The following is a 15324-nucleotide window of genomic DNA, read 5'->3' on the forward strand; positions in this document are numbered from 1 at the left end:
CACCAAGCATCAACCCTTCCAACCCAACAGGTCAGTCACCAGCAAAACCATACCCACCAATAGCACATGTTGGTCCACTCCACCCCGATGGGCAGTGACACTTGAAGCCTGACGAAATTTCGTGACAAATTCCACCATTAGCACAGGGATTAGATACACAAGCATGCTCAGCTGGGGAGAAAGAAGGAAAGAAATTCTTGCTAAATACCCTTTCAGTACCAATTAAGGAGAACTTGCCATTAAAAGTTGCATTGCTTAAAAGTAACCAAGAGAAATAACAGTGGAGAGATACCAGTAGAGAAGTTTGGAGCCTTCATCTCCCACCTGCAGAGAGTTAAGATTCCCAAGAGGAAAATAAAGCAGGATTTCACTGAAGATGTATCATCCTTCCCACCTAATAACTAGAAAGCCTAAGCACAGACAGCAGTCAGCTCATTCTATTTCAATTCCAGCAAAGTTCCCCACTAACACTCTGATTCCAGCCATGCACTTCCACCTCCAGAGCACTCCAGCACTTCTTTTAAATTCAGTGAGAAAAAACAGATATGCTGTATGCAGAGGTCTGAGTTGTAGTAGTTTAAGGTCTGTTTAGCTTCATTCTAGCACTGCTCTTGGAAACAGCAGGGAATAGAGGTGCTTACAGGCAGTGATGCTCCTTGTAGGGCTGTAACAGTGACAGGGGCTGCACAAAATCATCAGGCTGAGGAGGGACAAGCTTTTTCTAAATTTTTTTGGTAACTTCCCCTCTCAGAAGCCAAGGAAGCTTTTTAGTACTGGTACCTAAAGCAGCTCACACACCAACCCTACTGTTAAATATCAGTGTAGATCTCAACAAGTATATGGCCCCCTCTTGTACTGCCTCCTCACTGAAAACACAAGCTACTCCCCCACAGCTTTCAGGGCAAGCTATGGCAAGATTTCCTCCATTTTAGCCTAAACTTTACATCTACCAGTTGACATAAAATTTAAGTTCTACCAGTTGAAGTAAAATTTAAGTTTTGATGGTATCTTTAATACCACACAGAGCTTTAGGAAGTTCAAAGATCTACATCCTGATAAACTCCAAAAACCTTCTGCTGATAATAGTTTAGTGAATTTAAGGCCAAGCAGTGAAGTGGAAAAAAGACAAAAAAGGTTCTTTCTACCTCAAATTTTACCTATCAAGAAACAGCAAAATACATACTGAGAAGCTGTGAATATCACATTTCAAAAAAGGATTAAACAATGCATCATGACAAAGAAAAAGAGCATGCAACTAACCACTACATAAAACAAAGTATGAAAGAACTAGAAACTGCACACTGTCCATTTACCTCCAAAGTAAGAATAACCAAGAAAAGTCTCCAGAGACCAAAACTGTCCCTAGAACATGAACATTTTGGTCTTTGTGCAACACATGCAAAGACAGAAAAAAGCAGCATGATATCTTGGTACTGTGGTTCAGATAGGAAGCAGTTTTTCAAGACACAGATCTCTTAGACTGTAGGCAAAGCCATACTTCATCACAAATGTGGTTTAAATGCTGTCCTTCATTTTGCCAATAGGCACAAGGAAGCCACTTTTTTTTCAGACTGCTCAAGGTGACTCTGTAAGAGGGTTTGAGCACACTTCCATAGTAGTTAACATTTCATCATTAATCCAAATATATTAGAAGTCCCACATTAAAAGATGAAATTTCAGTTGATTAAAAAGGGTAGTCAACACTTTCAGCCAACTAAAAATGGGGCCAAATCCCACATCAGAGATGAAACTGAAGCGTCCATCACTTCCACCTTTCTTAGTCCCCAGCTTGGAAAAGATGCATTCTTGCCAGCAAGCCAGAAGACAAGAAAATGGGCAGCAGGGAGTAAGGTAACAGGGAAAGCTACATGTCTAACCTATTTCATGAGACTACAGCCCAATTGCATGGTTGGATTAAGGAGAAGTTAAAGGAAAGAAACAGTCTCAGTATTATCTAAAGGGAAACTGGCACAGCATTTCTGTTGTCTTTGGTGATTTTTTGAGCAGCCAGGCTCAGGCCCCAGAAGGGAGAGATGGAGCCTATCCCCAGCGCAGTGCAGAAGTGCCAAGGCAGTTGCAGGTCTCCAAGGAGAGGTGCCCTGTCCCAAGTACCGATTTCGCAGTTCTTGCCCGAGTAGCCGTCGGGGCAGGCACAGCGATACTCATCCGGCTCCGTGTTCATGCAGGTGCCGCCGTTCAGGCACGGGTGGTGATTCCCACAGTAATTCAGATCTGCACAGAGAGAAGGCTCAGTCAGCAGGGAGCACAGATCCCACCGTTTCAGTCCCTAGTCAGACACAGATGCCTTTCTGGCTTGAACATCCTTCACCCACATCATCCCCAATTCCAGTGGCTAGCCTGTGATCTGGTAACTATCCACAGAACAGGGAAGAATGAACAAGAGACAACTGCAGGAGTTAGAAGAGTCAGGACAATTCCAAGCCTTTTGTCTTCAACTTCCTACACTTCTGATGCCTAGGCACCATCTGCCACACAAGAATTAAGGCACAGAAACACTCAGGTAGTTGCACACTAGCAGAAAAGAAAAGGGGTTAATGAGTTATCAGTTAATCATGCAACTTAACTTATTTTTCCTGTACATTAATGTTAAGTACCTTTGTTACAGAGCAGGCCACCCCAGTTGGTTTCACAATTACACTGCCATGGTTCATTACAGCTCCCATGAGCACAGCCTGGGTAGCGGACACACTCATCACAGAACTGTCCTTGCCAACCATAATGACACCTAAGATGTAAGTTCACATGTTAAAAGTTAGCAACATGATGCTTCATGATCAGCATTACATGTATTTACAACACTACACTTACCGTTTTCAAGAACAAGGCCAACTGTTCAATGTGCAACAGATAACAAAACTTTATCCTTTTTAGAAGGGACGCAACTAGTCCTGTTGAACATCCTTACAGGAACTCATCCTGCTCAAATGTGTTACACACAATGGCAACAAACACCACCAAGCACTACACGTTATGAGAACTGGACATGAATTAGTTGTTCTTTCACAAGAAGTCCCATCTTCACATAATCATCTCACACTAGGACAAAACTTGTGATTGATACAAGAAAGCTGAAATTGATTTTCAGAAGGAGACTGCTGGCTTACTGTACCCAGCACCATAGTGTTTTTCTGTGAAGAGAGATTTCAAGATAATAGCCAATTTGCTCTAGTGCTACAGCCTCAAAAGACCAGGGCAGCCAGAAAGGCAGCAGTCTTGGTAAGTTTTTCAAGGCCTGGTTTCTCAAGAAAACCTTTTTTCACAGATTTGTTCCATTATATCCTCAGTGTTCTCTACTGGCACTATGGAAAAAGTATTCTTTCAAGAAAGGAGGAGCAACAACAGAAACAAACGCAATTAATAATTCATTTGTTTTAGAGTTCAAATTTCTCCCCAAGATTTCTTCAGACCAGTATATTTATGTTAATCTGTATCAGAACTCTGCTAAAAGAAGCAACTGTTTATGCTACAGGGAAGTATTAAAATCTGAACTAATAAGGGGGGAGAGAGGGCATAGGCTAATGATTCTTTTAAACATAGTTATATTTCACACTTATTTTAAGTAACAAGAAATAGTAAGCTTGCTATTTTGGGCCAACAAAACAAACGTTCTGTCTGTTAAGAGTGCATTTCTTACACAGAATTCAAAAAACATACTAGTAACAAAGAGATCACACTGCATGAGAGTTGGGCATATGCACAACAGTGCAGCCCCATTGCCTAAAGGAAAAAAAAGCATTAGAAATGAAACTATGTTTTTTAGATTTGACACTACCATTCTATTATCCACATGATTTAAATAGTATAAAAGAGAAGAAAATAAATTAAGTCTTTGGGGGAGCAGTGAGAGAAGACAAGGAAGAGAAGTACAAATGAGGAGTCTTGGTTCCTTGTGAATCAATCCCCTTCCACTGTTTCAGTAAGCTGGATCAATCCCCAGAGGAACAGAACAAGCTGTGCTGGCAGCACAGAATTTAAATCCTTACTGTTTACACTGGCAGTAAGGAATCTAGATGCAGAAGGTCTGCAAGACCATTCTTTTCATATGAAGCTCTAGAACTACTTGGAGCTTTTCAGGGCAGGAGCAGGTACTGGGACAGGAGCTCGGAGATCTCCAAGGAGAGCCTCAGCTGAGCACCCAGCCCAGAGGCCTCGACTGCTCCTCTGAGCAGGGCTGGCAGAAGCCTGGAGAACACTCATATTTTAGAAGCCTCTTTCTTTGGCTGCAGCAGCAGCAAGAGGAAACAAATACTGCTCTTGCTAAATTTGATCTCTTCCTTCCTCCTCAAGGACAGAAAAATCTTTTCAGAGGATGGTAATAATAAAAAAACAGCATTGCAACTCACTTTACTGGCCCCAACCCAAATCTTCATCCATGCCAAATCTGGCACTACTGCCAGTGATTCACCATGACTATCCCAGCCAGAGCCAACTCCCCACCCACATACAACAAGCATTTTCAAGAGCTGAAAGTCTGCATCACAAAGCAAATAATAACAGTAACTCAATTTTTTCTCCATAGCCCATGGATAACAAGTTTCTTTGTTTGACACTACAGCGGTGCTTAAGAGTGCAAAGAAAAATACAGCCACCTTCTAGAACTTGAAGGCATCTTAAGCACCTACTTGAGTTTGTAGGTATGCTTGATGACATTAAAATTACTTCAGCAGAGTAAAAGTTGCTGCTTTTTCATGATATTCAACACAAAGTTTACTGTTAAAATTACCACCGAGCCTGAGGGAAATAATTTCTAGAGGCTAAAAGCAGTCCAAAAGAACACAATGTTTACAAGTCAAAAGGTTACTATGTGGTAAGCTGATCAGCCTTCGGTTTACAAGGAAGAGTAAATTAGGATTTCCTCTTGAACAGGAAGTCTGGTTGCATCCTACATTAACAGGTGCTAGAGCAGCATTAATTCCACTTCCTTCTGAAAAGATAATGCTGATATGGATCTCAGCCCACCCTGAGAGCAAGATGGGACCAATAAAGGTAAACCAACCCAGAAATGCCTATGTTCTATGTCATTTATGACAAAAATATCAAGGAAAAAACCAAAGATGAAAACGATTAATGATTCACTATTAGAAGCCCAAATGGTGCAAACACAAATTCAATATCATTTAGAAAAAAACTCCAAAAAAATTTAAACCAGAATTCCTTTTCAAGTACCAACCTCCTGTGTAAAAGCCAAAAGGAAACTGCCAGTGCAGCTAATAGTGGGCTTAAGTTACTTCTTCCCTGCCCTCCCATCCCAGTCAAGAATAAACTAAATAGTAATTCTAAATTTTTCATATCTGACAAAATAAGAAAGCCAAATATAGAGAATCTATAAGGATTCTCATTGTTCAACAGACAAAGAAAATTCTTATTGGAATCAAGATTCTACTTCCTTTGTCCTTCCCCTCTGCTGACTTCATCAGCTCAAAGTTGTCTTCACAATCCAGCACATACAAAACAAAATCAGACCTGGCTCAAACTTAGCCCTTGCTGGGTTATTAGCAGTACAAAGAAGCTACCATAAATAGATTGTTGCAGTTTAGTAACTTCCTGATGGAAGGCTGAAGCACAGGCATCTGCTCCCAGACTGAAGCATCCCTTTGGGTCACAACTAACACAGAGTGTAATAAGGAGAGAAGAACAATTGTTGGTTATCTTGAAACCAACAACTTGGAGAAATCTGGCAATTCTACAGGCACACTTCACAGCTTCCATTTTCCTTAAATGAGAGTCTGGAGGCAATAGAAAAATGAGAATTCAGACAAAAGGCTAGAGGTGGGGATGGCAGAAGTTAACATTAGCAAAACTGTAGACAACTCTTCAATCATCAGATTAGAAAAACCGCAACTGTGGAGAAAAAACACTGCTGTCACTGACAAGCAGAAAAAGCCACACTAATTCAGCTCAGTGGGGCTTCAAACAGCTAAATTTCAGGAGAAAGGACTTTCTACAGTAAATGTCAGTGCATTTGAAGAGGGTAAATTTAACATCAGGGAACACTACAAAAGCACTGATCACTACACACAGTTCAAAGTCAGAACTTTGAACACAGCTCAGTTGCATGTGTACTCAGAGGCAGGGGAAAGTGGGAAAAAAAGCATGAAACAGAACATTTGGGGTTTTTATTTTTTTGTGGGGGTCATTCAAAACCAAAATTTATCAAGTCTAATAGAAGATTTTTCTATAGAAATATGGTTTCCTTTTGTTCTTCTGAAAGAGATATAATTAAGGGAAAAAGCTGACAGTGGCCTTTGCTTTCCTCTGAGGAAGTTTGTTATAATTATTTAGTAAGAGCTAGGTTGAAATTAAACATTTCCAAATCAGACAGAACTAACTAGATGGGTCTAACTAGACCTCCTTGGGCAAAGAGGGGACTACATGACCCTGGAAATGTTGTCCAGACTCCATAAATTTATGTCAAATCCTACAGTGGCAATTACAGAAGTGCTGTGGAAAGGTGAAGAGATGTATTCAGAGTCTGATGGTCTGTCAACCACGGCCCCTCAGCACCTTGAATAATTAACAACTCCTTATCCAAAAAAGGAGGATGCTCTGCCACCAGAGTAGAAAGTCAGGGTGCCCTCAATGGTCAGCTTAAACTCAGCTCTTTTGTATTATCTTCATATGTGATTTATTCTCCTGTTTCAATATTTGAGAGTCCTGATCCTTCTGTGCAGAAAGATCAACTGAGAAACTTCGTATTCCACATCGCATCCAATGACTAATCTGTGCTGGTTAACCTTAAAAAAAAAAAGCTCTGAATGAGAGGATACCTAAATTAATTCTGTTCTACACCTACTTACAGAGCTTTGTCAGCACTTCATGCATAAATACACCTGAACCACCAAACTGCAGTCTATTCCTGAAGTCAATGCAGAAATATGGGGCCTAAAAATAAATTTAAAAAAATCTTAGGGAGGATGTAGGCAATGTGGTTTAAACCTTTAAATATCACAGGTTACACCTCACTGATATATTGCTCATCACACAAAGAGTGAAGAGAACATCATTGTGAGGTATTCATACACCTTTTTATAAGCAGACTTTTTGGAAAGAGCCTCTCCCAATCATGTTTCAAGTGGAAGCTGGGGCCAAAACACTCAATACAGGAAAACAAAGCAAAAACAGTGACATTAAGAGCAGAAGCAAAATGCATCATTCAGGGGTGGGGGAGAAATAGCCCTCTTAAATAGAAAACCACTAAATTTTCTAGTGACGTGAACAGGATGGTGTTGCATAGGCCAGAACAATAGCTTTATATTAGTTATTTACTTAAAATAACTATAAGAAAGTCTGTTTAAACTTTTAGGAGATTACTTGTTGCACAGCAGGCAGCAATATTGTCCAGCTGGTAGATCCTACAATTCTGAGCATCTGGATTCAATGTTAATAAGCAGTACAGTACTCATTCACTAAAACTTGTCACAGAAACACTTTGCCCACTTTCCTACCTTCAAAATAGGCAAGATAATTTTGTGAATAGCAAAGGAAAACATACTCATTAATGAGTTCAAATAATTTAATCACCTGAAAGCTTATTACCTTTTCCTCTCACCCCTAGCATTCTTATCACACCAAAAGATATAAACCTTTCCCTACAAACATTTTTGTCCTCTAATAAAGGAAGTTATTGAAAGCCAACAGTCTCACTCCAGTACTATGTAAAGTTTTGAGAACAAGTTAAAAGAGGGGATGGTTCAAAAGTTTTTAGCCAAAACATTGCTCAGTTAACTTACATAAGTGGCTCTAAGGGTGTGCCTGTATTTGCATTAGTTCACACCAGGAACATGCTTTTTACGTGAACTGCCTGATCATTCCTGTTGATGGTGTGTTAGTTCACATCACAGAGCTGTTTTGGAACAAAGGAATTGTATTCCTCTTAGGTTAAACTAAGGTAATATCAGACAATGTGTGCCAGGAGCACACCCAATGTGTTCCAGCTGCAAACAGGCATTCAGGCCACAAGAACAGACTAGAAAATCTAAAATTTGAAGTCCTGGAGCGTTTAGAGTGTGATATTGAGTTCTCTGCGCTGCTTTGATCTACTGCTCTGGTTCAGCTGCACTCCCCATGCTGCTGTAGACACAAGTTCAAGCACTACATGTTTTTACTTCCTGCACACCCACTCACATCTCCTGGATGCAGATCCACCTTTAGGATATGTTCTATACCCTCCAACCCACTCATGCAGAGCATGCCTCAGTTCCTCGACCAATAAAGAAGCAAAACTTGAGATTCTTTGTCTAACTTAAGGTGCCTACTTGAGAAAGGCTTGCCAACATTCCCTAAGGGCTCACCACTAAGACATTAAAAAAAAAAATAAATAAAAGCACAATGGTTGTACCAACAGGCAAGAGAACTCAACATGATGAAAGACACAGCAATTGTAAAAATTTTACAAGACCTTTGAGATCTGAAGCTGTGATAGGATATCTTACATTAAAGAGGAGACAGGAGATGTCCCAGTCATGGTACCAAGTGCATTCCTGCAGGGCTAAACAGCAGCCTCACACTTTTCAGGGATCATGGGCAGTCCAGCATTGCTGGAATTGAGCTGGTCAGATGCCAAAGCAGCTAAGCACACTGCCCAAAGTTTTTTTTCTAGTTTACTGCTCAGAGCAGCCTATGAGATTTCTCATAATTCCATTCTGGAACACCTGTGGAAAATCCCCACCTCTTACTTTCTCCCAGTTTTTAGAAGCAGGAATTTTATTTCCTTCTTTCTTTCAGTTCTATAGGACCTTTTGCTAGTCCTCCAAAGTCTTTCAGTAACAACCTGTTTTGAAAAGCCTCACCAGATCATTTTATACCCAAGAATGAATTTACAAGAATCCAGCTGCTGGGTTTTTCTTAAATAAAGAGTTTAGACAGAGTTCCTAGTGTTGATGTTACACATGTTATCCACCCAACCATCACAAACCACAAGTGAGACATCAGTGATATTGGATAGCCTCTGAGAAGTCTAAGATTTAACAAAGACTCTCTAGAACACTTTTTACACCACCAGGTAGTTGTAGCTCATTTTGAAGCTCCAGCATTTTGCATCTCTAAAGAAGGTACTGGATAACAGCTGAGCAGGGTGTGGGTCATAAAGTGAGAGATGAAGGGAGCAAAACCACTTGGGAGATGCCCACAGCCCTTGCAGGCACTGTGGGACTGCTAAAGGGGAATACAAGGACTACAAAAGTCCTGGCACTGGACAAAAAGCTTGAGAAAACTTTCTCAGTGGGGCAAAGATAAGGTACATGTTTAAACAAAACCAAACAAACATAAAATCACCAAAACTGTAAAACTAAAACTGTCATATATAGTTCTAGAACAAGTTAGCTCAAAGCACACAAACCTTAATTTATTTTTTAAAATTCTTTTAAAAACAGTACACTTGCTTTGTCCACCTTGCACAGAATTCACATTAGAGTACTATTAACAATCTCATTTTAATTAATTTCAGTTAGTCTGCACACTCTAAAGAAATTTTTGTATCAGTTGTGGAATGTAAGACTGGCATTTCCCAGAACAAAACCTAGCTCTTACCATGGCTGCAGAATCCAAGCTCAGCAGTGTTAGAGATTTGACTCCTCTTGTTTTGCTTTAGAGGAGAAACAAACATCCAAAGGCAATGGGAAAAGTAGAAAGACTTCTGAAAATACCACATCCTGGCAGGGCTGTGACAATGTAAGCCAAATATGAGGCATATCTGGACCTCAACCAAAGCCATACCACTCTGGATAACAAGGAAGTGAAAGATTGAGCTGTTAAGCCTAGTGACAGTTTATGAGTGGTACCAAACATACCTAGGTCAGCAGTTTTAATCAAGGAAAGAGACTGTCACTGGTGGTTTCTTTACATTCAACTATGCTCATTTCATGAGGTCATTGAACCCAAGCCAGATATGAGCCATTAGCTCAAACTTCATTCTCCTCCAGACAGCTTAATGGGATTTAACAAAGTATTTTAAATGATGTAAAAACATACAAAAAGTACCAGCATCAAGGCTCTGCAATGTTGTGTCTTTGATAATCTCTCCTACTTCTTTGGCCTGGTGAAGTCAAAAAAAAAAAATAAAAAAGACCATTTATCCTGCCACTACAAACCAAAGTTTACTGTCTTTCTTTATGCACTATAGATAAAGACCGGTTTGTTTTTTCTTTAGGATGGTGGCATCTTTCCATCCTTGCAAGACTCAGCTAAATTGCTTCTGATTTCCTCAAGGATGTATTTTTTCATCTTTATTCAGGAAATTTTTGTTTTTATTGAATTGCCTCCACAATGACAAAAACACGTCACCTAGACACAGCCACACCACAAAATCCTTTCCTACATCAGGTCATTTTGAGATATCATCCCTACTTATTTTCCATTTTGATGGAAACACAGCAGAAGAAATGGAAAAACATTTCAATACTGTAACTTTCTCAAAGAAATGGGTGCATGAACTTGACCAACAGATGATGCATGCCCAGAACCAGTGACATAGTCTCTATTAACAGTCTCAGGTCATTTAGCTACTTCTGATTTTAGTGTAACTTTTAATTCAAGAATAGCTCTAAATTACATTGGAACATAAAAGATGGAGGATAGACTTTTCTTGAGACCTTGGCTGAAGCTTTGGAGCCTCTAAGTTACCTCCACATTCATGCAAGTTGAAGATGGAAGCCATTTTCCAGCTTTTCTATTTACTAACAGCACTGCAAGTTTTGGCAATTAAGTAGCTTTTGGCACCAGCTGGTTCTCAACTACCTCACACCCATGTTTTTTCTCACATTTTCATTTTCTTTCTGAATTAAAAAAGGACATTGTTTTCACCTGTTAAATTACAGTGGCAGCTGTCCAGAAACCAGGATGAAGGAATCTAGATTAAAATTCAATAGCACCAAACATAGCAGTTTCTTTTAAATAACAGCTTCCTTTGTACTGCTGAAGATAAAGGTCATGTCTGTAAGCCTTGTTTATTTTTAGGCCAGCATCATTTTTCTACAGAAAGTTTTAGCCATTTTGGTTAAAAGCAACATTTCCAATATAGTCTAATAACTATGACAGAATACAATTTGAAGACACAATTTAAAGCTTGCGTGTGAACACGCTCAAGCTACCAAATCACCATTAAGAGATAGCTAAGAACTTTCTGCAATATTACAAAGAGTGGTCACACAGAAAATTCACTGTTCTCCTTCAGTTTGCTGATCACAGATCTGACTTGAGCAGGAAGGCATCAAGAAATGAGGTAAACTGCACACATTCCATGATTCCTTCCCTCAGTACTTTCTTTCAGGTGAGAGAATCACCCATCACAATAGTGAGATACCTGGACAGAGTTGTTCAGTAGACTCAAGGTTATTTTTGTGGGCTCAGTTTAGCTGGGTGGGTTGCAAGGGAACAGCTGGATTTACAACCCCAGATGTTTCTTCCCATCAGCTCCAGGCTGCAAGGAAAGGCTTTGCCATGTGAGATCACCTATTAACAGCCACCTTGAAAAACATAACACCACCCAGCTTGAAAGGTTTTATATTCCTTTCCTGACACCTCCCTCCCCCTCTCCAGGTTCTGCCTTCTCAGATACAGCTGATATCACAGAGAAATGGAAGTTAAAAAGGAAACTGCACCAAACCCTCTCACCCACCCACCCCCATCCAAAAAAAAAACCCCAACCAAAGGTACTGCTTTGTATTTGTTTCCATCTGGCTTTTTTTGTATATTTAGTCAAAGACTTCTTGCATTCAAAAAGCAAATATTCACAGGCTCCTGGGATGCTACTTTGACACCTACAGAACATCAGAAACCCCTACATGAATCAAAATTCATAAAAATAGGCCTCAAGGGGAACAAGTGCTATGTCAGGGAAGGTATAGGTTGGATATTAGGAAAAAATCTTTTACCAAAAGAATAATAAAGCACTGGAATGCTCTTCCCAAAGAGGCGGTGGAATCACCATCTCTGGATGTGGTTAAAAAAAGGCTGGACATGACACTTGGTGCTATAGTCCAGATTCTGAGTTGAGGTGTTAGGGCATAGGTTGGACTCAATGATCTTAGAGGTCTCTTCCAACCTCATTATTCTGTGAAATGCATTCTTGGAAGGCTCAAGGGAAGGAGTGTTTCTTCTTCAGGCAGAAATTATACTGGGCCAGCTCTCAACCACAATCTCTACTTGTAACAAAAAATGCCCAACAGCAGTAGGAGAACACAACACTTGAAATCACAAGGAAGATACTTAGTGATATGGAAAAAATCACAAATACCTTTATATATAAATATTCTTACACAAAAGGGAAGCCACCATTTAAGTATCTTCCTTGAGAAAAAAATTTAAAGGCATTTTTATAGCCTGAGAAGTGAAACCACACACAAACTGAAGCACTGCACTTGAAATTTACAGTTCTCAGTCAGACCAGAGGGCTACAACACAACAAACCTTCCAAGAAGTCAGCAGCATCTGATGGAAGTTACAGGGCAGTAAGAAACCACTTTGTGCTGCAATGATTTAAGGTTTGCTTTATCATCTGCCATCCCCCAATGTTAAAAGCATGAGGTTCTGCAGCAGGATGGGACTTGTCTGCATGTCACCTACCACAGCTCATGAACTGGCATCTCAACCCCAGCTAAGCTGGACTATCTGCATCCCATTTCTGCCTCTTCTGTGGAGGCTGCAGTAGTCAGAAAGATGCAGCCAAATTGTCTTAAACTGTCACAGCTTGTCACAAAGTGGTATTTGTCAGCTCTCAGGGGTTCTGGCAGCCACAGCTCAGTTTCCCATCATTCCAATCAAGCAGGTTCAACACAGCTCAATAAGGAAGCACCATGTGAATCCACCCTTACAATGGTGCATACCACTCTGACCACAAATAAACTCAACTTACACAGGATCCCAAATCCACAAGTAGACCTGTCCCATTTCTTCAACAGCCAGTGTAAAAATAACACCCATTTCCCCTTGACCTACTACATTGAATGCCTGAACCTTTACAGGAAAACAATCAACTGCCCTTGCTATCACAGTCTACTTAAGCTGCATCACAAAGTTAAGGGAACATTTTGCTCTCTTCTCTCATATTTAGGGACCCAAAAAATTTACCTGGGGTAGAAAGTTTAAGCTGGGGCTGCTGCTGTACCTCTTATTACCAAAACCCTTTTGTTCTTGGAACAGCAACATCTACTATATTTTGGTGATCAAAATGTATATTGAGTGCTCTAGGAGCGTGAGCATTTCCTCATCTAACAGTCCAAAGAGCAAGCTTTCCATTTGAGAGAAACAAATACATAAAGATTTTGAAAATAATAATGAAAATATTGATTTTCTCATTCAATAAAGGCACAGTTTTGAACTACATGAAGCCAATCTGTTTAGTCCTACATAGGCAAAAATAGCACAGCAGCACAAAACAGTTCAGAGTATATGCAGTTCTTACACACATGACATCTACTTCAAATCCATTTCCATCCATGTTCTTGTACAGAATTTTCCCATTTTAAAGTAGACTTATTGGAAAGCATCAATACACACTGAGGATACTTGAGAGATCAGTGCTTCCCCTCACCCCCCCAAAAAAAAAGATACTCAAGCATGCAGACTTACTTGCATTCCCCAGGTACACTGCAGCCCCCATGGAGCAAATTACATCCTTGTTTACACACAGCTGTAGACACAAAAAGATTTGGCCATCAGTCTGGGCAGCCAGGTATCCATTAGTGCAGCAGCAGTCTGGAGCTCTTCAGGCAGGGCTCCTGTCATTTAGCCTGTCTGTTATGTGTGCAAAGCAGACTGCCTTCTGCCATGTTCCAATAGTTGTCCTTTCCAGACAGGGTTTTCACAGAACACAGCACCATTACAGGCAAAAAGCTTTGCAGCAAGAGTGTCGGCACTCAAGCTTTTATGAAATACAGTTGTTTTTAAAACCTGGTGTAAGAATGGTATTATGCTGGAAATCCCAAACTTTAAGTGATACATGACCTTGAGTAAGCTGTAAAAACAGTCCTTCCCATCATTAACAAGCTTTTTACTGAAAAGGAACAGAAAACAAAACCAAAAAGCCCTCAGCAGAAAGAAGAGTACGTCAAATAATTTTAGCACTACTTACTGAAGGCAAAATGCAGAGATTTGATTGAGTGGTACATTAAAGGACACAACTATACTTGAATTTCTGTTCCCATTAAGAGCTATCAAAAAGCTTTCAGCTTTGCACACTTTACACTTAAAACTGTTTCATTTGCAGAAACAGTGTTACAGGTACACTTTTACAGGACTGAAGTCTACTGTGTAAGTGATACACACCAATAAAATCTTACATTAACACATGTAATGCATCATTTTGCTTTGAAGGAACACCACCATTGAATAAAGTCAATTAGTAAAAGGATGTTTCCCTGAATACTAGATTTGTTTAGGTATGTTCACAGCACACATCAGAAGCAACACTGTATCCTGTGCTCCACTTTTCACTGAGGGTGTTTAAGATTTGTATTGAAAGGACAAAGCCTGTAAGTCCTAAAATTAATATACTACATCACTGACACCACAGAAATACCTACTGCAGTTTACACCTATTCTACATACACCAGAGCTAATCCAAGACAAAGGAAACATACTACCTTGTTTGCATTCTTCTCCCATCCAACCTTCCATGCAGGCTTTGTTTCCATTTTGATCACACGTGTAGTGACCAACAAAGTCATCTCGAGGGCCACAGAACTTGTTGCACAGAGCACTGTAGTAATTTTCATCACATTTCACCCTTATCTGCACTTCAAAGTGGGCAACAGGACCATTTATTTGTAGGGTCTTCCATCGATCTTCAGGGTTGATCATGCCAGCATGTGCCACTCGCTCTATTAACAAGTTTTCACCTTTTTGGAAAGAAAGGTAAATTCAACAGGGAGTTAAGTTTGACAGCACACAAAGCACATATGGAATCCAAACAGAAGTACTCAACTGGTTAAGGGAAAACCAAGTAAAGAAAATGTTAAGATGATAAAGATCTACTGTATAACTGAATTTTCCTTTGCCTTGCAAAGTTCATTACAGGAAGGCCAATTTAAAAAAGTGTCCCAAAGGAAATATTAAAAAACCCTGGAACATAATCCATAGGAAATAGCTTATTTTTCAAGGCAGCCAAACACACCACACCCACATGCTGACAACTAGCAGCTTTATCTTGATCTGAGGCTCTTCTTGCCTCCTTTTTGTTCTTATAAAATTGCAAGATCTGCATAATTTCATAGCTGAGATAAAGTTTTCTGCTGCAAGTTTAATTTAAAAAATAAAGCAAAATACAATATATTCAATTTGCTGCAAAATTACTGAGCAATCATGAAT

At 39.9% G+C, this 15324-nt stretch overlaps 1 protein-coding gene across 2 annotated transcripts in view; it reads right to left on the minus strand.

The window, feature by feature from the left end:
• Window positions 1-15324, minus strand: part of JAG2 (jagged canonical Notch ligand 2) — a 68189-nt gene that overhangs the window by 21465 nt on the left and 31400 nt on the right. For both annotated transcript variants that reach the window (XM_064422866.1, XM_064422867.1), the window contains exons 4-8: window positions 14601-14855; window positions 13588-13648; window positions 2616-2746; window positions 2113-2232; window positions 58-171 (exon numbers count right to left, since the gene is read on the minus strand). In XM_064422866.1, the coding sequence (XP_064278936.1) occupies window positions 58-171; window positions 2113-2232; window positions 2616-2746; window positions 13588-13648; window positions 14601-14855 (681 nt within the window). The remainder of the gene's footprint in view (window positions 1-57; window positions 172-2112; window positions 2233-2615; window positions 2747-13587; window positions 13649-14600; window positions 14856-15324) is intronic.

The sequence above is a fragment of the Passer domesticus genome, chromosome 6 (genome assembly GCF_036417665.1).
Source record: "Passer domesticus isolate bPasDom1 chromosome 6, bPasDom1.hap1, whole genome shotgun sequence".
Taxonomy (NCBI): domain Eukaryota; kingdom Metazoa; phylum Chordata; class Aves; order Passeriformes; family Passeridae; genus Passer; species Passer domesticus.